Source organism: Ochotona curzoniae, unplaced genomic scaffold (genome assembly GCF_017591425.1).
Source record: "Ochotona curzoniae isolate NIBS_2020 unplaced genomic scaffold, NIBS_Ocur_1.0 contig_4148, whole genome shotgun sequence".
NCBI classification, from domain to species: domain Eukaryota; kingdom Metazoa; phylum Chordata; class Mammalia; order Lagomorpha; family Ochotonidae; genus Ochotona; species Ochotona curzoniae.
Window position 1 is genome coordinate 1051571 of NW_024466146.1, and position 27442 is coordinate 1079012.

Genomic DNA, 27442 nt, shown 5'->3' on the forward strand with positions numbered 1-27442 from the left:
AAACCAACATGAGGAAGAAAAGTATCTGAAATGTAGCAGAAATGTTAAGAAGAACTTTAAGACTGTCAATTCTGAGTATTCTCCTTTCAAAGATATGTATGTGAGCAAACTTAGGGAATAATTCTCTTGATTCTAATTGCTGTCTTTGCATTTTATAGCCCATCATGGACCTTAGGTTCAGAAGCTCTATGTAGGCAGTTCTTTCCTTATATTTATCTTATTTAAATGAATTATAATGGAATATTCTTCTGTTTTGATATCACATCTTTATTCCATGTGTCTTTAAAATTAAAACCCAAATGTATTTTTGTATAGGCTAATTAAATGGAATTATGTTTGGCGCAGCCTGTTGATGTGGGGAGGAAGAATTGACAGTAACTTCAGTAAGAAGGATTTTGGTTTTTGTGCAGGAACCTAGGGAGACAGTGTAGGGTTGGGTTGACCATGCTGTGGCATTACCAGGACCTGAGGCTCCTATGTTTCTTTTCCACCATCCTTTATAAAGCTTTCATTTAAAAAATTACCTTATCATCCATCATGTTGAATTCTAGGCAGCGGGAAGAAGGAAGAGGAAGTAAAAGACTTGTTCCCTTGTACCTGCAGCAGTTCCACTGCTTTGCTTGTGTTTTACTTTCCAGATCTTGGGCCACACTCGGCTTCAACAGAAGCTGAGAATATGGATTTATTTGGCTGAGTGTCTGGACACCTCAACATTACTAGGTCCAGTTGCTAGGTAGGAAAGAGAATGCATGGTAGGGAGTCAGTGTTTGCCAGTGTTTAGAAATGGCAATTGTTATTGCTTGTCAAAACTGTAGTCTTCCTCAGTGTTCTTGCACATTTTTGCTGCTTGTTCTAAATCTCTTTATCAAACATTTGCTTTCTCACTTTATATCAGTATATACTTCATATCACAGGTGAGCCCTAAATTAGCTCTTCTGTGATAATCTGTCCCTGTATCTTCTTAAGCCTTCACCCCATACCACATTTTCCTGTCATACTGAAGCCCTGTCATCCTGTCATCTTTTTTAGTCTCTCCGGCATTTCTTTAGTTACGAGAACATTCATGTGCAATTTCTTAGGTCTTTGTTCCGCTGTGTTATAACATGGATCAGCTTTTCTAGCTGATGCTTCATATATAAGTTATTTCACCTGAATAATTTAACAGTTCATTTATCTTGCTTTTCCTGAATATAAAATTGACCTGTGTTACTGTCTTTGTCAGCAAGTTGATGCATTTTCTTTAGTGCTTTGTACATTAACCACTGGACTGTGTCCCTTTTCTCCTTCCTTTAGAAAGCTGGCTTAGCACAGAACTTAAAATATCCCAGTCTTTCTTTTTGAGGCTTGCAGGATTCAACAAGGTTTCAAGTCAAAATTGGCTGAAAGTATGGTTGTCATCAAAAACATGCATTTCTTTTAAACAGAGCTGTTAATTGTTTTTTCAGATTGTACTGTCACTTGATTTCTTTTTATCAAAGGAATCACTCTTTTTTGGCTAAATTAGCTCATGTAATCATCAGTTATCTTTTCAAAACTATCTAAAGACCACTGCATATAAAATATGTATAGTAGCTGTTTACATTTATGATTTTGTGTACTTAAAAGTATTTTCTTGTACACTTTTTTAAGACTTATTTTTATTTGGAAGGCAGAGTTACAGAGAGAAGAGAGACAGAGATCTATCTGCTAGTTAACTCCCCAAGTGACTATAATAGCCAAGAGTTGGGCTGGTTTGGAACCAGGGGGCTAAAGATTCTTGCCATGTGGCTGCAGGGCCCCAAGGACTTGAGCTATCCTCCACTGCCTTTCCAGACAGTTAGCAGCACACTGGATAGGAATAGAGCCTCTGAACTTGAACTAGTGCCATATGGGATGCAGGCACCACAGGTAGAGGCTTAGCACTGGGCCCATGTACAGTGTCTTAAAATACTAAAAAGTATTTATCCAGAAAATTAGATTTTTCCCAGTGTGTTCAGATGTAACTTTTTTGTGAAGACTATAAGTTGGTAGTAAGGAATAAAATTATTATCTATTAATAATAATAATGAGTTGAGCCTATTTACTTATCTATAATTAGTTCTCCCTATAAACTTTTTCTTGCAATAACAATAGTGCATGCTATTGCCAAAGAGAAATGTAATAAAAAAGGTTATTCAAACTTCACCTGAAAATTAATGTTCAGTAGTTTGTGCAGATCCAGGTCCTTCCTCTCTCTCTCTCTATTTCTCTTTCTGTGTGTGTGTGTGTGTGTGTGTGTGTGTGTGTGTGTGTGTGTGTGTGTACAGAGAGTAAACACATACACTTACCAAGATTAGAAAGATTATAGTGAATCCAAAGGAACTTAAGGGGGAAAAGTCATCTCTAAATGGTAGTCTCTCTTTCTCATTTATTTTCCCTGGTTTGTAATAGCAGAAAATATATTACCTTATGTTCCCTGCTTCCTGTCTCACAGACTTTTTGCACATTCTTCTCATTATTAGCTAGATTTACGCTAAAGTATAAAATCTTTTACTTTAAATGTTGATTTGGTATTTTACATTGTACATTTTCTATTGTTTCCTTACAGTTTTGTATATAAATGTTAGCCTAAGATTATGCCACCTATACTTACATCTGGTTTTATCAGAAGAAGAAATACGGTTCTTAGAGGAGCTTGGTAGGAGCCTGCTTGATATAACAGGGTTTGAAGACTGGAACAGGAAATGGATAAGGGAGAAAAGCAAGAAACAAGTGAACTTTCACATGAAGAAACTTGTTAACCATTATTTTTCTGCAAATTATACTGTTCATTGATTTTTTTAGTATCAGAGGAATTTCTTTCCTGTGTTACAGTTTGTTAAATTGCAGTTTAATGTCCAGTAATTGAGTAACATCTAAATACTGAGTCTACTTGTGCTATGGAGTTTTTATTTGTTTCCAGAGGTGGGGTTTCATTTAATGTTACACTGATACAGTCTCCTTATAGAGAGGGGAAGCAACATGGTGTTTCTTTATGAGAGCTTAAGTTAGATTCATTCTTTCATTCAGCAAGTGTTTATTATCTATTATGTTTCAGGTCTTTTAAATTCATGTGAAGCGTAATGCTGTTCTGGTTCTGAAAAAACAAAATACTTGTGTTCTCCCAATTAATTGTGAAACCATTTCTAGTTAGATGCAATGAACTGAGGAGCTAAGAAACATGGCCAAACCATAGGGCAGAACCGTGATGTACTGTAACAGGCTTGATTTGCAAAGCTATGGGAGAACAGTATAAGATTTATAGAAAAGTTTTCCATTGATTTGTTTTAAACGGGATGACTTTTTGGTGTTTATGCCACATACTGCTCTCTGTATTATCTCCTATTGCTGCCCTGAAGTTAATAGGAAAAATAGGTTGGTGTTAGAGTCCAAAGCAGCAGATTGTTTGCTGTTAGTTTCAGCTGAATGCCTAATGCTTTATTAACTGTATAGGTAGTGGGAATTATGTTGTAAAATATATTAGAAAGTAGTAATGACCACTTTGAAGTTTTGATTTTTGTGTCTTTTTTGTTATTAGAAAATTAACGGGAAGAAAACTAACATTTCTTCTATATTCAAGTATTTTACTGTGTTCATGTATTTCCTATTATCTAATATTTTTATTATTCCCCAAACAGATCATTATAAACCTGCAATTTCCCATAGAGACTTAAACAGCAGAAATGTCCTGGTGAAAAATGATGGTACCTGTGTTATTAGTGACTTTGGCTTGTCCATGAGGCTGACTGGAAACAGGCTCGTACGCCCAGGGGAGGAAGATAATGCAGCCATAAGTGAGGTAGGTGTATGCAAAATGTAGCATACTGACATGCTTTGAAATTATGAATTAACTACATTTAAAAGAATCCACTGCTCAGGACATTTATCTCTATATTCCAGCTATGGAATATTGGAACTTGTAAAATTTGTGAATACCAAAACTCTTGCATAAAGGCCTTAGTAAATTTCATCTGTTTATTTTGGAAATCACTGTCACCTCCTTTTTTTCTTTTTTCAAAGTTTTTATTAGTATTATTATTATTAGAAAAAGCAGAGTGTCAAGAAGGGGAGAGGAATACCAGTTTTTTTCATGTTTTGTTTACCCTATGAATGACCTCAGTGGCTAGATCTGAGCCATTTTGAAGCCAGGAGCCAGGAACTCTGTCCTGGTCTCCCACAGAGGATGCCGGGGCTCAGATACTTCCACTGCTTTCTCTGGCATGTTAGCAGGGAGCTGGATAGGAAGTTGAGTGACTAGGCTCAAACTATTCTAATTCATGATGTTGGCACCATAAGAAGGCACTTCACCCACAGTGCCACAATGCCAGTTTTTGCCAATTCACTCTTAAGGTTATTTGAAAGGCAGAACAAGAGAGGGAGAATGAATCAGTGAATCTTCATCTGCTGGCTCACTGTTCAGTGGCCTCAGTAAGAAAGGATGGCCCAAACCAAACACAGGAACCTGGAACTCAGCTTTGCAGAGCAGACGGGACTTGACTTGGGATGTTGGTGTCAGAAACAGAAGCTTTAAAAAAAAAAAAACAAACATTTTGTTGTTGTTGTTATTGGAAGGTAGATTTGCAGAAAGACCTTCTACCACTGGCTTACTCCCCAAATGGCCACAACAGCCAGAGCTAGCCAGATTAGCTGAGCTAAGCTGAAACCAGGAGCCAGGAGGTTTTTCCAGGTCTCCCATACAGGTGCAGGGTCTCCAGGCTTACAATCAATTTCTGTTGTTTTCCAGGCCATAAATAGGGAGCTGGATGAGAAGTGGAGCAACCATGACACAAACTGGTACCCATATGGAATTCCAGCACTTGGCGTGGAGGATTAGCCAGTTGAGCCAGTGCACCAGCTTCAGAAGTGGTAGCTTAAAGTGTTGTGCTACAATGCCAACTCTCTTTTTTAAAGCAAGAGAAAAGTAACCAGTGCCCACCTTGTGACACGCAGGTTAAACTGTCAGTTGCAACATTTGGCGTGCCCTGTGAATGCTGGTTCAAGTTGTTCAGCTGGTTCAGCTGTTCCACTTCCAATCAAGCTCACTGTTAGCTTGCCTAGGAAATCAACAGAACATGGTCCAAGTGCTTAGGCTCCTGTCACTCACATAGGAAACCCTGATGGAGTTTCTGGTTCCTCACTTTAACTTGGCCTGCTCCTGGGGAGTGAATTGGAAAACAGAAGAGCCTCATACTCTGTGTGTTTGTGTGTGTGTATAAATAACTCTGCCTTTCAAATAAATAAATTAATCTTTTTAAAAACACATAAAATTATTAAGTTTAAGGTAAGGCAGTACATCTTCCACCATTAGTGTAGAACATATCCTTCCCAGGGTTGGTGCCGTGGTGCATCAAGCTGATCCTCCACCTGCAGTGTCGGCATCCTGTATGGGTGCTGGTTTGTGTCGCAGTTGCTGCACTTCCCACCCAGCTCCCTGTTATGGCCTGGGAAGGCAGCAGAGCGTGTTTCTCTAGTCCTTGGGGGCCTGCATCCATGTGGGTGATTTGGCAGAAGCTCCTGGCTCTCAGCTTTGTATCAGCTCTGCTCTGGTCATTGTGGGCATTTGGCGAGTGAAACAACAGAAGGAAGTGCTCTCCCTGTAAAATTTGCCATTCAAATTTTCAAATACAAATAAATAATAAATGTTTTTTTAAGTCTGACAAAAAAACATACCCTTTCCAACTGTTTATCTCTCTGTTTGTCATTTAGTCTTCCAAATGAATAAATAAATCATCTTAGAGAAAAACAGATGAACAGAAATAGATGACTGGTTCACTCTCCAGATGCTTGCAACAGCCAGGAACTTAATCCAGGGCTCTTACATGGGTAGCAGGGAGCCAGCGATCTGAGCTTTCACCTGCTAGTTCCCTTGTTGGGCGTTAGCCTGAAACTGGAGTCAGGAGTGTGGCTGGAACTTAAATCCAGGCACTCTGATAAGTTACGCAAACATTCCAAGGGGCATCTTAAATGCTATCCCAAACCCTTACCCCTCTTAACCATTTTACATATTGGTACACATAAGGATGTCTATCTTACTCATTTTAATTTATAGTATTCACTAAAATAGATTTACCACAGTTTAATTATTCAGAGAAGGCATTTATAGAAAAAAATCAAGTACGAAGGCTCATTGACATGCTTAGGGTCCATGACTAAAGTTTATATATGTAACTTCTGATCTAATGTCTACTACCCTTTATAACATGCTCTATTTTGATTCTGAAAAATATCACTGATTATTAGGTTGGTACAATCAGATACATGGCACCAGAAGTGCTAGAAGGAGCTGTGAACCTAAGGGACTGTGAGTCGGCTTTGAAACAAGTAGACATGTATGCGCTTGGACTAATCTATTGGGAGATATTCATGAGATGTACAGACCTCTTCCCAGGTAAGAATTGCTCTCAGAAGTTCACAGATTTTGGAGTGTAGCAATTTTATTTTTCTATTTATGTTAATATAATTTCTATGCAATAATCTTTGTACTTTCACTTAAACCTTTAGTTTATTGCCATCTAGTGTTCAGAAACATATGCTGAAGGATGTAAGTCAGAAAGTTGCTTTTTGTATTGTTGTTTTTTTGTTTCTTTTGTAAAGATTTTTTTTTTCCATTGGAAAGTCAGATTTACAGAGAGAAGGAAAGAGAGAGAAAGAGCCTCCAGCAACTGGTTCACTCCCCAAGTGGCCAAAACAGCTGGAGCTGAGCTAATCTGAAGCCAGGAGCCTTGCCTGAGTCTCCCATGCAGGTTCAGAGTCCCAAGGCCCTGAATCATTCTTGATTGCCTTCCCAGACAACAAGCAGGAAACTGGATCGGAAGTGGGGCTACCAGGATTAGAACTGGCACTCATATGGGATCCCAGTGCGTGCGAGGCGAGGACTTTAGCCGCTAGGCTACTGCACTAGGCCCTATCAGTGAACACTTTTTACTTCCTGCTTACTTTCTTTCCTATTCTTCGTGTATTCCTTTTCAAGAATATTCAACATTTATGAATGCTTGTTTGATGAGGCTTACTTGAAATAATCAAATGGATTTATAGGATATTTTTCATTGTTTGGATTATACCACCTTATTTAAAGCTTTAACTACAAGTGGATTACATTTTTTTTTGTGGTGCTCTTGCTGTACAAAATGGTTCGACATGTAGTCTCTTATAGGAATATCAATGAAAGGAATCAGCTTTGGGAAAATTTATGAAATTAAGCTAGTTAATGAAAATATTAATAGTGGTATTGGACTGTTTTACCTTAAAGACATTAAACATTAATTTATAATTCTAAAGTATAATTAAGTAGGATAGCGATTATTGGGGACTACATTGTGGTGGGCAGGTTAGGACAGTGCTTGCTATGCCAGCTTCCTGTATGGGTGTGAGTTTGAGTTGTTGCTTCGCTTCCAGTCCAGCTGTCTGCTGATTAGGAAAGCAGTGGGACTTGGCCCTAACGGTTTGTGCTTGTACATGCGTGTGGATGACCTGGATGAAGTTCCTAGATCCTGACTAGAAACTGGCTCAACCCTGGCTGTCATGGCCGTTTGGGTAGTGAACCAGCATGTGGAGGACAGCTTCCTTTCTCTGATTCAGCTTTCAAGTAAAATGAATAAATGTTTTTTTAAAAATATGATTATTGAGAGCCCGGCGCGATGGCGCAGTGGTTAGGGTCCTCGCCTTGCACACCCGGGATCCCATATGGGCGCTGGTTCTAATCCCAGCAGCCCCGCTTCCCATCCAGCTCCCTGCCTGTGGCTCGGGAAAGCAGTTGAGGACGGCCCAAAGCTTTGGGACCCTGCACCCGCGTGGGAGACCCGAAGAAGTTCCTGGTTCCCGGCTTCGGATCGGCATAGTATCGGCCCGTTGCGCTCATTTGGGGAGTAAATGATCGGACGGAAGATCTTCCTCTCTGTCTCTCCTCTCTGTATATCCGCCTTTCCAATAAAAATAAAAATAAATCTTTAAAAAAATTTTTAAAATGATTATTGAGATTAATAAGATAAATCACTTGTTATTTAGAAGTAAATGTTTTCTAGAATATTAAAAATGCCATTCTGTGTCGAGGGGTGGGAGTTTGGGGGAGAATCCCAAATAAAATAAAAATAAATTTTTAAAAAATGCCACTAATAATTGCCATAATATCACAAATATCCTATGGTTAGAACTTTGATCACGAGTTTTTTTTTTAATTTGAGCACCCAGGATGTTTGTTGTATAAGCATGTCTGACTAAAAGGATTCTTTCATCTGCTTTAGTGCATGTCAGCAGCATTTTAGAAAATTCTATTTAAAAAGTGACTTGCTTTTAATTTGTTAAACAAAAAGCAGTGTCAGATGTCTGAATAACAGAAAATAATTAAATCTTGTTTGCAGAGATTGCTTCAGTAGATGTGGAGAATAGAATCAAAATAGAAGGGCAAAGGACCAGTAGGTTAAGCTGTCTCTAACAGCATTGACATCCAGTACTGGAGCGCTCATGTACATCTTGGCCACTCTGCATCCTGTCCAGCTACATGCTAATGCACTTGGGAAGGCAGGAGAAGATGGCCTGAGTACTTGGATCCCTGTCACCAACAAGGGTGACCAGGAAGTGCTCCCGATTTCACTCTGATACAGATCTGGCTGTTTTGGGAATAATTTCCCTATATGTCTCCCCCTCTCTGCTGCCTTGCCTTTCAAATAAATAAGCACATCCTTAAATAAAAAATAAAATAGAGGAATCATAGTTAGATGTGGCCATTAAGACACTGCTTAGAACAGGTGATATCAGAATACCTGAGTTCACTTCCAGCTCCACTTTTGATTCCAGACGCCTGCTAATGGACTCCCTGAGAAGCAACAGAGTAGTTTCTATGGAATAGAGAAGATAGAAATCATATTACTGAGGTATAGGAAGAAAAAGTATTGAGAAAGCCCAAGCTGGGGATATAATGCATTCTTTTTTTTTTTTTTTTTTTTTTAAAGATTTATTTTTATTATTTTTTCATTGGAAAGGCGGATATACAGAGAGGAGAGACAGAGAGGAAGATCTTCCATCCGATGATTCACTCCCCAAGTGAGCGCAACGGGCCGATACTATGCCGATCCGAAGCCAGGAGCCTCTTCCGGGTCTCCCACGCGGGTGCAGGGTCCCAAAGCTTTGGGCCGTCCTCGACTACTTTCCCAGGCCACAGGCAGGGAGCTGGAAGGGAAGCGGGGCTGCCGGGATTAGAACCGGCGCCCATATGGGATCCCGGGCGTGCTAGGCGAGGACTTAACCACTTGCGCCACCGCGCCGGGCCCATATAATGCATTCTTATATTCTAACAATGATGTGTTTAGAAGCTGAAAAGAATTCAAGAATGTAGGTCAGCATTCCTGCTGAGGCACTGGCATCCCATATAGTGCCAGTTCGTGTCCTGACTGCTTTACCTCTGATCCCGGTCCCTGCTTTTGGCCTGGGAAAGCAGCAGAGGATGTTCCAAGTCCTTGGGTTTCTGCACCCACAAGGAAGTCTTGGCAGAAGCTCCTGGCTCCTGGCTCCTGGCTCCTGATTTCTGGCTTCTGGCTCCTGGCTCCTGGCTTTGGATCACTTTAACTCTGGTGGTTGTGGCTATTTGAGGAGTAAACTAGCAGAAGGACAACCTCTATCTTTCCTTTCTCTCTAGTCTTTCAAATAAAAATAAGCATGTTGAAAAAAATAAACACAGAACTCATATTGCTAAATGTACAGAGTAGCATAAATATAAAATTCTTCCATTATATTTTATAAGTATCAGAAGCTCTCATCACAGTTGATTGTTTAACAATAAGCAAGATATTAGGCAGTAATAGAATAATTAGAGATTTTTTTAAATTCTTAGCCTATATACCACTTGGGAAGAGGAATTTTTTGAAAAATCAACATGTTAATTTTTTAAAAAGATTTCATTTTTATTGGAAGGTCAGATATACTGAGAGGCGGAAATACAGAGGGGAAGATCTTCCATCTGCTGATTCACTCCCCAAGTGGCTGCAATGGCCGGAGTTGAGCCAATCTGAAGCCAGTAGCCTGGAACCTCTTTTGGGTCTCCCACATGGGTGCAGGATCCCAAGGTTTTGGACCATCCTGGACTGCTTTTCCAGGTTACAGCCAGGGAGCTAGATGGGAAGTGGGGCTGCCGGAATTAGAATCAGTACCCATATGGGATCCCAGCACATGCAAGGCAAGGACTTCAGCTGCTAGGCTACCATGCTGGGCCCAACATGTTGATTTTTGTCAAGTGGTCATTATCATAGAAATTCTGTGACATTTGTTACGGTCTGGCTGTATGATGACATAAGACATGATAACTATTCATGCCACTTATTTATATGGGTGTTTGTTTAACCTGATCTTAGATTTGCCCATCATCTACGCCCTGTGTAGCTTCAGAGTTGAGACAATTTTTAAATATTAAATATACATTATAAACATGATAACTTTTCTTTTCCCTCAGCTAGAAGTCTTTTTAAAATGCCTACCTCTCATTGAAACTAACCTTGGATCTATCAATAAATTATTGAGACTCACCTAAGGAAAGCATTTACTAATAATGTATCAGGGTCTCTGGGATTTCAAAGTGTGCCTGAAAGGGTTTAATATGTGCACATCAGAATTATCCACTTTTACTCTATTATTTATGATGATTGGAAATTATATTCTGTTTTTACAAATATACAGGTGAATCTGTACCAGAGTACCAGATGGCTTTTCAGACAGAAGTTGGAAACCATCCCACTTTTGAAGATATGCAGGTTCTTGTTTCTAGGGAAAAACAGAGACCCAAGTTCCCAGAAGCCTGGAAAGAAAACAGCCTGGTAAGAAGGAAACAAAATGATTCAAAAGAGGGCTTCAGGACTGAACATGGCTTAATGTTTGATGCACAAAGTAAACTTCATAATGCTAATAATTGTCCACAAATATCAAACACCATTTAGAGAGACTCATGATATGTCTAAGGGTTGCCAGATTGAATAGCAGCTGACTTTAACATATTGATAGTTTATATGTTATTCCAATTCCATCTTGTCCTTTTTATAATATTGATAATAATATTGTTAAGCAGTTCAGGCTTACATATTCAGTGACAAAAATTTAGGCTACACCTAAAAGAGGCCATGCTGCAATCTGTGAATTCTGCTCATTAGAAATAAGAGTTCAAATGATGAAATATCTGTAAAGCTTCCTGCCATTTGAATACATCTTTTTTACACCACTGAAAATATCTTACATACATTTGCACACATAAACATTCATATAATTTTTTGAAGAGTTTTTAAATTTTAAATTGGAGTGATCTTTCATCCTCTCATTCACTCCCCAAATGGCTTAAATAGCTGGGGCTGGATCAGGAGCTTCTGTGGGTCTGCCAGGTGACAGTAGAGACCCCGAAACTTGAGCTGTCTTTCATCTTTTCCCAGGTGTGTTAGCAGGAAGCTACATCAGAAATGGAACAACTGGGGTTGACCTGGCACCCTTATAGGATGCCAGCATTGCAGACAGTAGCTTAAACCATTACAACATGTGCCCCTCAGATAATTTTCGAAGTATTTATTTATTTACCAGAGTAACACATGGGGAGGGAGACAGAGAGATTGAAAAGGATAAAGAGAGAGGTTTCACCTGCTGGTTTTCTCCCCAAATAGCTGAAGTGGCTGGACTTGGGCCAGCTGGAAGCCAAGAGTCAGGGACTCCATCCATGTCTCCCATAGGGATTAAAAGGGCCCTACTTTGGCCCTCATCACCTGCTTTGCTAGGCACATTAGCATGAAAATGGAATATGGTATCATTCTTACATAGGATTCCATCATGCTCACATGTGATGCTGGCTTTCAAAGGGCTGGCTTAACCTATTGAACCACAAACCAAGATTTTTAGTATATAAATAAATTGTTTTTGGTTTTTCTTTTTTTAATTAAAAAGGAACAATTTCATGTGTTTCACAAGTACAGTGCTAATAACATAATGATATTTCCCACTTTACCCTCCATCCCTTGCTGTCATCCTCACTCCTTGTTCCATATTTTTCTTTTAATTTTACAATGATGTGCTTTTAATTTGCTAACACAGCTCAGCCCTCCCCTAATTTCAGCTTCCACAGTAGTGAGTGAAAAACAAACCCATTCCTCAGGAGTAGATAAAGGGCTATAAACAATAGTCCAATCTCAAAGTGCAGATTTCATGCATATATGTTTTTTGTACTCTGTATATTAAAATTACCACAAATCAAGGAAAGCATAGGTATTTGTCTTTTGGGGATTGGCCATTTCACTGAGCATCATGATCTTCAGTTGCATCCATATTGTTACAAAGACAGGCTTTCATTCTTTTACATGGCTGAATAGTATTGCATTATGTATATTTAACACAATCTCCTTATCAAGTATCTGGGTTGATTCCATATCTTAGCAATGGTGACATGAGCTACTAAGAACATGGGGATTAAGATCACTCTTTCATATTGCTGGTTTCATTCCCTCTGGGTAAGTTTCTGGTGCGGGGGAGCGGGGAGGAAAAGCTAAGTCATATGGCAGCTGTATTTTCAGATTCCTGAGGAATATTCATTCTGTCTTCCATTATGGCTTTACTAGTTTACATTCCCCATCAACAGTGTACTGTATACTTTTTATGCATCATCCATAAATTTCTTGACAGTGAAAAAGAAATGAAAAAAGTAATTAAGCAATTAAGCAATTTTGTTATATATTTTCACATTTCAATTTTAGATTGTCTTGGAAAGATTAGAATATATTTATTCTGGATCCTGACAGTTGTTTTCATTTCAGAGAAGGGCTACATACACATTACCTATTTTCATACAAATTTTGATTGCCCATTGTCTACATTGATCTAGTTTTATCAGTACATTATCTTCAACACTGGCTTCTGTGTCCTTTAAAGATTGAAATCTTTTTTAAGTGGAAGGCAGTTGAAGAGCCTGTTGCAAGCACATATGGCCAAAATTGCCTCCAAAGTGTAGTCCCTGCTGTGGGAGCTGAGACAGATGTTTAAGAGGTCCCTGACAGCAGGAGAGAGGCCAAATGCTGTACCAGGATTGATCAGAAGTACCAACCTCAGCCCACTGTGATTACCTGGTGACTAAATCCTAGCCTTGCATGCGCCAGGATCCCTTATGGGTAGCAGTTCATATCCCAGATGCTCCATTTCCCATCCAGCTCCCTGTTTGTGGCCTGGGAAAGCAGTCGAGGACACCCATGTAGGAGACCTGGAGGAACATCTTGGCTCCTGGCTTCCGATCAGCTCAGCTCTGGCCATTGCAGTCATCTGGGGAGTGAGCCAGCAAATGGAAGATCTTTCTTTCCTCCTCTGTATATCTGTCTTTCCAATAAAAAAAAATTACAAAAATTAAAAAGAAATATTAAAAAATAAAGTACCAACAATATAGTACAGTGCCTCTTATTCAGCTGAAATACAGCTTCAATCTTCTTAGGTTATTTTATTAGAGAAAATATAATCTATTATTTTGAACTATCTCAGCAATCCTGTCAATATGTAATAGGCATTATATATACATGAATCTGTAAAGCTCTTTTTCTTCCAATTTAGATTTGGTTGCTAAGTAAGGGATTTGTAATAGTTGGTACACTTCTAAGAAATATGTTTAGGGGTCAGCGCTATGGCTAACAAGCTAACCTTCCACCTTCAAGCACCAGCATCGCACACAGATCGAGATGTTCCATTCACTGTTCAAACAGCACAACAGTCAGCTCTGGGCACATTGAAAACAGGAGCCAGGAACTCCAGCTGAGTCTCCCCCGGATGCAGTAACCCATGTCCAAGAAGAACACTATTAAATACCTTTCAGGTTAAAAGTTGAATTTTGATTGCATAACCTAGATTATTTGGAAATACTGAAAATGTTTCAAAGAATGCTGAAAAGGATATTGTCCTAAAATAGGATTCTGCTTATACTTATAATAAAAATGTATTTGTTGTTTCTCTGAAATTCAAGTTTAAATTGGTATATTAACATTTTTATTTTTCTGAATGTAGCAGCCCTAACATAAAACCGTCATTTTAAAATAAATGTTTCCAGGCTGGCATTTGGTACATTGGATTTGGCTCTTCTGCAATACTGGCATCCCATGGTTTGTTTGGTTTTTTTAAAGATTTATTTGTTTTCATTGCAAAGTCAGATATACAGAGAGGAGGAAATACAGAGAGGAAGATCTTACATGATTCACTCCCCAAGCAGCTGCAAAGACTGGAGCTGAGTCAGTCCAAAGCCAGGAACCCAGAACCTCTTTTTGGGTCTCCCACATGGGTGCAGTGTTCCAAGGCTTTGGGCCGTCCTCGGCTTCATTCCCAGGCCACAAGCAAGGAGTTGGATGGAAAGTGGAGCTGCCAGGATTAGAACTGAGGCCCATATGGGATCCTGGTGCATTCAAGGCAAGGATGCGCTGGGCCCATCCATGGTTTTGAGTCCTCACTTCCAGTCCAGCTCTCTGCCAATGGCTTGAGAAAGCCACAGAAGAGCGGAAGATGGCCCGAGTGTTTGGGCCTGGATGAAACTCCTGGCTCCTGTTTTGGCCTGGCCCAGTCCCAGCCATTACAGCTAGTTAGGTAGTGAATCAGTAGCTGGAAGATTTTTGTTGTTTCTTCTCTGTCTAGGTAACTGCCTTTCACATTAATCTTTAAAGAAAAAAAAATGTTTAAAGGTACATGAACTATGAATGTCAGAGCAGGTACAAAGCTTGATGCCTAATTTTAAAAAAATGAAAAGACTTCATCTTGTAAACAAAAATATTCACTACTTTTTTTTGAAAACACACTTTTATGTACTTTGTATCCTAGGCAGTGAGATCACTCAAGGAGACTATAGAAGACTGCTGGGACCAGGATGCAGAGGCCCGGCTCACCGCACAGTGTGCTGAGGAGAGGATGGCTGAACTTATGATGATATGGGAAAGGAACAAATCTGTGAGCCCAACAGTCAATCCAATGTCTACTGCTATGCAGAATGAGCGGTAAGAACCTGTGGGATTTAGCATCTAGCAGTCAGTATTGGAATCTGATACTGAACAAATAATAGCAAATAAATTATGTTAAACCAGTCCAATATTGCAGTCATTAACTGATATGATCTAATGCTGTAATTTTTCTTCTAAGGAAATGAGAATTCTTTTTATTGGTTTATGATACAGTTTAATAGGCACTGGGGTTTCCCCTCTCCCTCCCCAAGCTCCCTTTCCTCTCCCCTGGTCTCCCCTCCAGTCTTATAATGGGTGTCTTTTGTGAATTTTCACAAATTCATCATGTTACCCCTGAGTTATCTCCCAACAATTTAGGTTATCAGCCATTTTGTTGTGAGTCCATCCTTGTAGTACATGTATGTATGAGGACTTCTCTCTTTCCACTTACGAACATAATAATTTCTGCTGCATTCCATAATGTATCCCCTTGTGTACAATCCACTGTGGGGGGAAAAAAAGAATAGTGAACCTTCAACCACATGAAGTTAACGAACATATAACAAAGGTATCAGTGTGACACTAGGGTGGTGAAAAGAGTGTCTAGCATCTTCATGCAGGAATAAATGCCAGTGTGTGTCCCAAGGCACTAATGAAGGTACAATGAGGACTAGATCCTCATTATTTATGAGCAGTAGCAATAACAATGGCAAAAAAAGGACATTAACAATCTCAGGTGATTACTTAGGGATTGTTTGTTTGAAACAGAGCACCACCAAGAGATGGAGAGGCGACAGAGGGAGAGCAAGAGGCCAAATGGCTGCAATAGCCCAGTTTGGGTCAAGCTGAAAACCAGGAGCCAAGAACTCCATCGTGGTCTCACTTGTGGGAGACAGGGAGGCCACACAGTTGGACCATCTTCCACTATCTTCCCAGGGAGCTGGCTCAAGCTAGTATTTGATGCCACCATTGCAGGCATTGGCTTAACTTGCTGTTCCACAACACTAGCCTCTAAAGTTGTAATTTTTCATTCTACGTTCTCATTCTTCTGAAAATGTTTTTATATCAATGCAAGATGGAATCTGTTTTTTGCAATTGAAGAGGAAACAAATGATGGGGCTGGTGTTTTAGCTAGTGCTTAAAATGCCAGTTAGAATGCCTGAGTTCCATGTTAGAGTACCTGGGTTTAATACCTGCCTCCAGTTTCCATTGCAACTCTTGGGAAGCAACAATAAATGACCCAAGAAGTTGGGGCCCTACCACTGATATGGAAGACATGGTTGGAGTTCTCAACTCCCAACTTCATCTTGATCTGCTTCTCTCTGTCTCTCTTGATTTGTTCAGTCCTTTCTCTATTCCATTATTTTTATCCAAGAGCAATTTCTGTTATGCACTTTGGGCCATAAATTAGCTTTACTACTAAATAATGAATAGTTTGAATTAGCTTCAGATATAAAGTATTTCCTAACAAGTCAAAGAAGGTAGAAAATCTAAACATCAATTTTCTCATTTTACATATACTTCTTGGACAATCTTCTGCTCTGATTCCCTTCATCTCTGTGTTTTCCATTTGCTCTAGTATTCTATTTATATCTCTCTCAAGAATCTAAGTTTTGACCTCAGAGGTATTGGAACATTTCTTGAATGGGAATAAGAAATCCTTGATGCCTCCTTGCTTTTGGCTGTGTTTTTTCTTTTGTCATTCATCTTCACAGTCTACGTTCATTTCTAGTCTAAGTTTCCCCTAAATCCTAATTCATGCAACAGTCATTCTCATTGTGCATTTTACTTTTATTGATTATTAACCTCTGTGCCTCCTTAGCTTCCTTTTCTTTTGCTATGTCACAGTTTTTCTTTCTTTTCCTGTCATTGCTCTTAAACTTCATCAGTCTGATATAGCACAGTTTCTTTGGTTGCTGTTTTTCTCCAGTAACAGTTGTGTATTTTAATGTCCCCAGTGTTACACCTTAATTGTTTAGTTTATCTGGTTTTTATTTTAACCTGATTTAAAATAATGTAAATATAATGTGATGACTGTGAAGAGCAGTGGATAACTAGAGAACAGTTCTGAATCTTATCATGGCTATGGCTCAAGACTCTCCCAGAAAGATCATGTTGCTAGCCTTTTCCTCTTACTGAAGGGCTTTGAAACAATCTAAACGTTTAAGTCTTTTTTTTCTTTAAACGGTTTGACCTTTGGTATTTAGTTGGTAGTGTACTGTTCAGTAAGACACAAAGTATTTAGAATTAAGGCAGTACAAAAGAAGTAAACTATGGTTCCTTTGCTCACAAGATATATTATCTGTATGAATATATGGTTCATAAACATTATTAAATTTATTCTTTTAAATTAAAATAATTGATTTTTATGCAAGTTATCTAAATTTGTGTAGATTTTTCAGTATGCTTAATCCTTATGTGGCTGACAGCAAATTATTGAGTCTTGATTAGACATTTTAAGTAATTTCTAAAATAGTATGAGCTAGGAATTAAAAAACAGGTTGGACTTTAATTTCAGAAATATTAAACTTGGAGAGAATTTGTCGTGTATATACATTTTCAGTGTGACACTTTTTTCCTTTTTTTTTTTTTTAAGCAACCTGTCACATAACAGGCGTATGCCAAAAATTGGCCCTTACCCAGATTATTCTTCTTCCTCATACATTGAGGACTCTATCCATCACACTGACAGCATTGTGAAGAATATTTCCTCTGAGCATTCGATGTCCAGCACACCTTTGACGATAGGGGAGAAGAACCGAAATTCAATTAACTATGAACGGCAGCAAGCACAAGCTCGAATCCCCAGCCCTGAAACCAGTGTCACCAGCCTGTCCACCAATACGACGACCACAAACACCACTGGTCTCACTCCAAGTACTGGTATGACTACTATTTCTGAGATGCCATACCCAGAGGAAACCAATCTTCATGCCACAAATGTTGTACAGTCAATCGGGCCAACCCCTGTCTGCTTACAGCTGACAGAAGAAGACTTGGAGACCAACAAGCTAGACCCAAAAGAAGTTGATAAGAACCTCAAAGAAAGCTCTGATGAGAATCTCATGGAACATTCTCTTAAACAGTTCAGTGGGCCAGACCCATTAAGCAGTACCAGTTCTAGCTTGCTTTACCCACTCATAAAGCTTGCAGTAGAAGTGACTGGACAGCAGGACTTCACACAAGCTGCAAATGGCCAAGCATGTCTAATTCCTGATGTTCCACCTGCTCAGATTTATCCTCTCCCCAAGCAACAGAATCTTCCTAAGAGGCCTACTAGTTTGCCTTTGAACACCAAAAATTCAACAAAGGAACCCCGGCTAAAATTTGGCAGCAAGCACAAATCAAACTTGAAACAAGTAGAAACTGGGGTTGCCAAAATGAACACAATCAATGCAGCAGAACCTCATGTGGTGACAGTTACTATGAATGGTGTGGCGGGAAGAAGCCACAATGTTAATTCCCATGCTGCCACAACACAGTATGCCAATGGAACAGTACCATCTGGCCAGACAACCAACATAGGGGCACATAGGGCCCAAGAAATGCTGCAGAATCAGTTTACCAGTGAAGACACCAGACTGAATATTAATTCCAGTCCTGATGAGCACGAGCCTTTACTACGACGAGAGCAGCAGGCTGGCCAGGATGAAGGTGTTCTGGATCGCCTGGTGGACAGGAGGGAACGGCCATTAGAAGGTGGCCGAACTAATTCCAATAACAATAACAGCAATCCGGGTCCAGAACAAGATGTTCTTACACAAAGTGTTCCAAGCACAGTTACAGATCCTGGGCCATCAAAACCCAGAAGAGCACAGAGGCCTAATTCTCTGGATCTTTCAGCCACAAATATCCTGGATGGCAGCAGTATGCAGAGTAAGTGCAGACATCCTGTGTGTCTTTACTTAGGATCAGATTGTGTTTTCAATTAGCAACTATTTACCTTTACCATTTTTGAAAAATAAACCATTTGGCTGGGCCTTAGAAGTAATTACAGCACTTTTAAGAAAAATGCAATTAGAATTTTATCATGAAAGAATTAAATCAATATTAATAGTTATCAGAAAACTTAATATGTGCATTATATGCCTGCTGTTTTATAATACAGCTCTCACACTTGGAATGAATAGTTGAGATTAAGTACTGAATCAGTTTGAGACTCAAAATAGTAGCATGCTAGTGTAACTTGAGATAGCTTGTGAATATTAACATCTATTATATCTGCATTTAGCTTTTATTAAATTAGCCTTAATAAGTCTAGAAGACCAGAGGAATTTCAAAAACAAAGTTTCTATAAAGAAACTACAAAGTTGTGCTCAGTTTCTTAGTGGGAGAGTTACATGTTGAGTCTCTCATACCTATAGCATTGTGCTATGGGCTCTTAGCAACATAAACAAAGTGATGTTTGATTTCTGTCCCTAAGAGAGTTACAATACAGGAAAATCAAGCCTCCCCAAATCTGTAACAGTCATCATTACATAAAAGTCTCTATGTTATATAGTACATAGGAGAGAAAGTTAGGTTGTTTGGTTGTCAAGGACTTACAAGATGACCTGAAGAGAGGGGCTTTGCTTGAGTGGCTTGTATTGTGGACTAGTAGTTAACTTACTCCTATTACAAGGCTTTGTATGAAAAGAAGGAATTACTAGAAAATTTGTACTATAATATTGCTGTCTTACCCTCCCATAAAAATATTGTATGTATTTAAAGTTTGATTCACTGCTAGCTGGAATGATTCAATACATTTTACCAAAATAAGTTTTCTACCAAAACCAAAGGATTTGAAAGTATAGTTGGAAGCTTAGAATTTTCTCCAGTGATTTTTATCTTTTGAATTTTTTTTCTGTCTCTTTCTTGACCCTGTGGAATAATTCAATAAGTTATGAAAATATTTGTCTTAAAGAATCTCAAAGCTTTTCACTGCCTACATAAAAGATAAACAAATTCTAAAGAAAAATCTCAAAAATAAGGTGGTTGTTGCCAAGAAAAAAACATTGCCTGTTTTCGTGACTTTAAGAAACATCCATGAACACTTTGATTTGATCTGTTTGTGAGTTGCAGCCCTAACCCTTTACTTTTCACCAGTTTCTTCAGAAATCATTCATTTTTCTGTGCTTTTGTTTTCATAGGTGAGTCAACACAAGATGGCAAATCAGGATCTGGTGAAAAGATCAAGAAACGTGTGAAAACTCCCTATTCGCTGAAGCGGTGGCGTCCCTCCACCTGGGTCATCTCCACTGAACCACTGGACTGTGAGGTCAACAACAATGGCAACGACAGGGCAGTTCATTCCAAATCCAGCACTGCTGTTTACCTTGCAGAGGGAGGCACTGCCACAACCATGGTGTCTAAAGATATAGGAATGAACTGTCTGTGAAATGTTCTCAAGCCTACGGAGTGAAATTATTTTTTTGCATCATTTAAACATGCAGAAGATATTTAAAAAAAAAAAACTGCTTTGTCCCCTTGTCAGTACCCCCTTCCTGATCCTGCAACCAGGACTTGCTTTAAATAGATTTCAGCTATGCAGAAAAATTTAGCTTATGCTTCCATATTTTTTAATTTTGTTTTTTTTTAATTTTTGCACTTTTGTTTAGTCTTGCTAAAGTTATATTTGTCTGTTATGACCACAGAATTATATGTGTGTGTATCAAAAGTGGTCTCAAAATATTTTTTTAAGAAAAAAAAAGCAAAAACAACATATTGCTGATAATCAGTTTGGACCAGTGTCTAGAGGTCATTAAAACAGAAGCAAATTAAGACAGGTTTGACTGCAGTGGTGTCTGATATTCATGTTTTATTTCTGGGCACAAGCTAGTCTGTGTGTTGATATGTTCCTGAACATACTCTCTGTTGGATGTTCTTTTCTCTTGTGTTTTGTTTGAATGTGCAATAGTCTGTAGGCCACAAATAAGCTTTCTTGTAAGCTCTCTTCCCAATGGGTTACACATTCTTCCATAAGATGAACGCCTTTCTTCCCCATCTCCCATACTTTTTGTGGGTCAGTTCTTGACAGTGAATTTTGCACAGGAGAAAGCGTTATTTCTTGCTTTCTCTCTCCTTAGCATGGAGAATGCAGAAATATAATTTCAAAGGGCTCGAAAAAAGGAACTACAAAAATCTAATTTGAAAATGCCATTTCTTTTTACCTTCCAAATTCTAAGCTTTTTTTTTTTTTTTTTAATATTTGGTTCTGGTTTTAGAAGTGTGTAAGAGCATAGAACAAAATATAGGAAATAAACTATCAGTCTTATTTTCCATTTTATTTTATTTATATATATATATGTTCATGTTCCATATTCATTTTTATCCAAAAACAAAGCTGTACTGATAAAATTTTTTAATAGGTTGATGGTTAAAGCAGTGTAGTATTACAGCTGTCTGAATAGGCCATCTTTGACTCAAATAAAATTACATTTCTTGTTTATTATCATTTCTGAAGTAGTTCCTAGTATTCATCCTGCAGTATCTTTTATGATGTTCCTAAGACAAAGTGACTTTGTCGGAAGATGACTCCTCTTCCCATGACCTAAAACACTGTGGAAAAACCACTCAACTGGCCCGCCAGATCTCCCCGGGAGAAAGCATCGCTGCCAAACCTGCCCTGATCCAGCAGAGTGAGACTTGACTTTTCTAAGTTCTGTGTTTCTTTGCTAATCTTGTTTTCATAATTTCTCCTTTGTGCCAGTTCTTCACATGACCTTTGATATGTGAAGAACACTTATTTATATTAGAGGACACTTTTTAGTGATAACATGTCCTTGAAATCATATTGTTTTTAAAAGCTTTGTTTTGCTTCTTTCATTGTTAATCATCTTCTCCAAAACAACCTCAGCATGCTTTTTTAAAAAAAATAATAAAGCACTTTTTCTCAAATAAGGCTTCTTTCCTAAACTCTAAGCACAAATTATTTTCTGTCAGTTTGCAAATATGATCATCTCACTTTTTTTCTCAGAATACTTACTAGACATTTTTTTGATGAGAGATTTCTTGGGAAGGAAAAAAAAGTTAGCAGTAAGACACACACTCCCAAATTCTTGATTTAGATTTTTGTATCATGAGTAATGTTTTCTCACTCATTTTGCTGTGACTTTACCAGTAAGGTAAATTTCCAGCTATTCCTAAATTTCCTAGTTTATTGTTCTAAAAATGCTTCCTTTACGTGCTGCCTTCTATTATCTTATGAATTAGTGTATGATAGCACTTTTTATTTATCCAGCTGGATTGCTGAACATGGTTCTCAATCATTATAATTAAGATTATTTTACTAATGCCCTGGATTTCCATCTTTTATGTTTTATTACCGTTCTCTTGATTCATATCCTCACTATATTCTTGCCATGTGCTTCTTCTCATATAATTATCATTTTTTATCTATATAATAAATTGTTTGCTTCTTCCTCCAGTAAATATTCACCTAGTTCTCTCTTTTTAAGATGTCTTTCAAATGCATTTCACGATACACTTTTCAAGGCTTTACAGGACAACTTTGAATCAAAATAAATTGTTCTTTCTCCAGTTTGCAGCATTTGAGGTCTAACTGATCTTTTCCTGCCAGAAGCATTAGGTTACATGTTATGCTGTATTTTGTATTTGGGCCAGTTGATTGTAAGTTTTCCACCATTTTAACATGTTTCATAATATAATGCTTTAAAAATTAATATACCGGATTAGAAAACCTGTGTAGTTTCCAGTTTTATGCAAACATATTTAAAACAAATAATTTGCCTTCCCCAGTTTTTGAAAGTAGACCCTGAAAAATGGGAAAAGTAAAAAATTATTGATAATCTTAATTAATACACATAAGACTTTTAAAGTGTTATGTGCAAGCAAAATCGCTTTAATGACTTGAATTACTCACATGCTAACTTTATTCATCTGAAAACAAATATTTCCAAAAGTGATATCTAACCACTAATCATAAAATTTTACATATAAAAAAGCATTTGATTTTTTCTGAATAAAAAGCTAGTCAGCTAAAAATTCTGAAATTAATGTCACTGGGTAGTAAACTTCATATAGCCAACTTTAAAATAGGTCACCAAAGACTAATATTAGTTTCTTAACAAAATCCTAATTAAGTACATTTCGATCACTGAACAGGTTTAATTTGCATTATGTTTTGAAAACAATTATAGTTAATTCTAAAAACTTTTTATAAATGCATAATTGGAAAAGAACACTTTATGTAGAAAGTTGTAGGAAGGTACATATTGAATGCTTGGTTATGCATGTGCTATTTCTTTCAGCCATATGGGAGTTACAGCTAATTCTCTCAGTTTATAAATTATTAAGAGAGGCTAAGTTACTTGCCAAGGGCTACATCTAGTAATAAACAAACCTGGGATTTTAATCTAGATGCACCCTTTTCCACATTTTTTTATCCACCCTACACTGCCGACATACTGCGTGATAGGATGGATGTGTGATGTACTGGCATTCTGTAAGCGATTCAGTCATGCATTACCACAGTTGTATTTGGTATGTAAGCCAAACCAGATACCTTAATGATATTTTAAGTTAGGCAAACATAAGATGTGTGCTGTACTTACTGTTACTTGAGATACAATTACTAAATCAAGACAAAATTGAGTCCTACATTTATCATCATAGCCCTTAAAATCATCTCACTTCATTCCTCTAACATTTTTATATTGCAAAAATGAAGGTAAAATAAGTCTTAAGGGAGAAGGGAAGATAGCTTTTAGAAATAGAAACTTTTTTTTCCCTGATTTGATTCCATACTAGAGTCAGAGGAATAAACATTAAATTGCATTCTCATCCATCCTTGACTCAATTTTCAAATTTTTGTTTTAGTAATTTTAGAAAATGTACTAACCCAGAAATGTAGGATGCAGGAAAGACATGGATAATGTCCATTTTCCAAAGCATTTTAGTGTAGCTTCCTTACATGTACCCACTTGTTCCAGAAAACGTACATTCGTTTTTAATGTAAACATAATTAGGAAGAAACATAAGTGTTTCAGTGGAAATTATTTAAAAATTTAGCAGATATTTTTACAGTGTTTTTTTACTTTGGCTCTAATGCCAGCTGCAGTACCTAGTTGGCTATAGCATATCTCCCTCTTGAAAAGTTTTTCAATGTTTTTTTGAACTTATGGACATGAATATTTCATTGGAGACCATTAGCTCCTAATCCTTGATATTACATTATAGTTCTATACAACATTTTATAAATTTATGTTGAACTTAGTGCCAGTTATAAGCAGGTTATTATGTAGCTATTCATGGATTGCTTTATGTAATATTTTCTCTTCCCAGATAACTCCTTAAAGTTAGAATTGGTTCACACATGTTAGTTGATTATCTAGACCAGTCATTCTCAGAATTGTGTGACTCCCTTACACTGCAGGAGTCTCTTGCAGAGTGGGATATTTATAAAGATCTGTGCAATTTACTGACAGTGCACTCTTCAGCAAAATTGCATTTTAACTTTTAGCTACAAACTATGCAAAATTTTACCCAAAACGATCTTTCATTCTTAAGTAAATCTGGCAAATCATTGTTTGAGACAGTTATACAAAAGTTAGTATCAGAAGAAGCCATTTTTACAAGTTTCAAGGTCAAAAAGAAAACACAGGGTACTCTAGTGTGCCTATCCATTACTTTCCTTAAATCACCTCATGGTTTATGACTTAACCTGCACTGCTCCTCAGTTATCTGACTTGCAGTCTTGTGTGTCAGGAAGTTTTCATATTTGTTCTGTTCCTATTACCTAGTAGGAAAAAAGGGGAATCATTGTCCCTGTCTGTCATTCTTCAGGGTTCTTGGCTAACGTCTGAGTCTCAGTTCTACAGAGAAAAACACTTTAGTTCCTTCCATCTTTTTCTTCCCAGTCCTATTTTAATGGCTTTATTTATATTTAAGAAAACTTAAAAATATGTTATATTCATTATTCCAGTTAAGTAATAGTTCAATAGTTTGATAGAATTGAGAGTTAAGATGTTATTGTTTGACCTTGGATTCAGCTATCAAACTACCGGCAAGCAGCATTTAATTTTTGTATTATCTAACATTTTCTATTAAATTGTTGAGTTTTATGATAATGAAAAAGTCATGCACACAGGATTGTACATCATCACCATTAGAAATTTTAACCTATATTGCAGGAGCTTAGTGTTATGATTGAGCCACAATGTCTTACATATTTCTTTGTAACCAATATTAACACTAAATGCAAGATTAATTATCAAAAGCAAGCTGTATAATAAAGAAAAATTATCTATGAACAATTTTGTAGACCACTTTTGAAATACTTACTGTTTGCAACATAGCCTGGACTAGAACAACTTTAAGTTTTCAGTGACTGTTAAAAGTTGAATGTCCACATAAAGAGAAGTTAGAAGTTTGGATCATCACAGATGCTTTTGAAAGGAAATATTTCAGAGGAATTTATGCTGTATGACAAAATTACACCCCAAATAAACCTATGATATCTTAAAAATTCTAATTCTTTTTTACTATGATGTTAGTATTACTATTGAACATTGTAAACATGCTCATTCATTTTTAAAACTTAATTTGAAATGCAAGTGCGAATTTAGATAGAAGGACTCTTTAGAACTAAATCACATAAACAGGGCATCCAGTTTATGATGAAATTTTAAAGCAGACTATTAAATTTAAAGCTACAGCTTGATTTTTCTCTCCCCCAAATTTTAAAGCACCACATGTGAAGTTTTTTCCATTTTATGTATACTTTGAGATTTCAGAAACATCTTAATGTTTTATATTCACTCTATAGATACAATGTTACTTAAAAACTCAGGGCCCCTTTCATCTCTTAGTGCGTTGAAAAAGTTCAACTGAGAGCAGTTAGATCTGGTTGAAATTTTTAAGTGTTGGTTGCACAGTTCATTTAGTGTTTCATCTTACGATTTTACTTAATTCACATAGACATAATATCAGATTTCATTCATCATAATAGCTTGCCAAGTTCTTATAATTACTGAATATAGGGAATGACTCAACTAATTGGTTACATGTTGCAGCAAATTTAGGCCTTAGAGTTACAGCACTCACTTGAAACCATTTTGCTTAAATAATTATACATGATGGGACAAATCATTTTATTTTGTTTTTTAGTAAGAGGACTTAAGCTAGTTTCATGTGAAGTAAAATTTTCTCAAGAAATCATTGATAAAACTTTTTCTAAAAGTAAATTATTAAGTTTATAGCTTCAGGAATGGCTTGGATGATTTTGAGAAGGTGATGTATGGTATGGTAAGCCAAATAGAATTTTTCTTTGAGTAAGACAAGTTCAAGCTCTAAATTGGTATGCTGTATATTTAGAATTCTAGTGTTGAAGTTATTTGTAAACAGTGTGTCGCAGGCGCTCTACCAATCCTCTAAAATGTTAAAGAAACATTTTAAAACAAGTTTATTGGTAAGAAAAACTAAATTACTAAAAGATGCAATTCAAAGATAGGTCCCACTTTAACATTAAATTGTTTGACTTGTGTGACTTTTCTTTTTCTGGTCACATTTATTTATTTAAGCAATTTTTATATGCCTTTATTGTTTTGTTTCCATAGAGATTATATTGTGTAAGTGTTTGTATAAGCTGGAATCATTTTTAGTTTTCTGTTGATAAGTTTTCAAATGAAGATACATGAATAAATGTAAAATACACTAAGCTTTAGGGTGTTGTGGTAGCTGAAACATGGAGTTTTGTAGCTGCTATGCTTTTTCTGAATGGACAGGAGAAACATAAGCTGCAGAGTATTCATTTCTGAGGGTGCTTTTCTGGAGAAAGAAAGGCTGAAAAATATTGGCACTTCCTCAGAACCCTCTTTGTTGTTAACGGGTATCTTTTGTTGGTGTGTTTTGCTCTTACATTTCAGATAGACTATCATATATAAATTTATGAAAAATTACTTTCAGTTACTTTGCTTTTGTATAATCCATCTGAGACCTTGCTATGCTGTGTAAGTTGTGTTTGATGGATCAGTGTGAGTATGAAATAAATTTCTTTTGTATTATCTATGGATGCCACTATGAAAGCTGACATTAAGCCACTAAAGAGTTTTCTATGAATAAGTGTAAGTAAATGCTTTGATATATATAAACCGAAATAAAAAGATTGTATTGATACAGAGACATTGGAGAAGGAGCCTATAAGACAGTTCTTTAGGTTTAAAAACAAAAAGGCTTGCTGTAAAATGGTGACTATTCCATTTATTAAAGATCATATTAATGATGACAATTAATTGTAGTTTTTTACTTTATTAGATAACCAGAAACTGAGTACTAGTAGGAGATTTTAAGTCTTTTGTTCTAAGAATAATAACTTCTAATTACTTTCTTTAGAAGGAGAGAAGCAAGGCTAACTTCTAATTACTTTCATAACTCAGTATAAAATCAACTAAAATTATTAGTTGCTACTTCTGATCCCCTACTATATACCAGGCCCTTTGTCGGTTATTTCACATACATTGTAGATAATTCTCACATTGTGGGATATAATATAATAATACAATTAGCAGTGTAAAATATGTATTGATATCCCC

General features: G+C 37.1%; 1 protein-coding gene across 1 annotated transcript in view; it reads left to right on the plus strand.

Annotated features, from left to right (window-relative positions):
* The window catches only part of BMPR2 (bone morphogenetic protein receptor type 2), a 112832-nt gene extending 85700 nt beyond the window's left edge, over positions 1-27132 (plus strand). The window contains exons 8-13 of the mRNA XM_040984455.1: positions 3636-3796; positions 6238-6385; positions 10663-10799; positions 14797-14969; positions 17509-18788; positions 20042-27132. Of these exons, the coding sequence (XP_040840389.1) occupies positions 3636-3796; positions 6238-6385; positions 10663-10799; positions 14797-14969; positions 17509-18788; positions 20042-20289 (2147 nt within the window). The 3' untranslated portion in view covers positions 20290-27132. The remainder of the gene's footprint in view (positions 1-3635; positions 3797-6237; positions 6386-10662; positions 10800-14796; positions 14970-17508; positions 18789-20041) is intronic.
* The last annotated feature ends 310 nt before the right edge of the window (positions 27133-27442 follow it).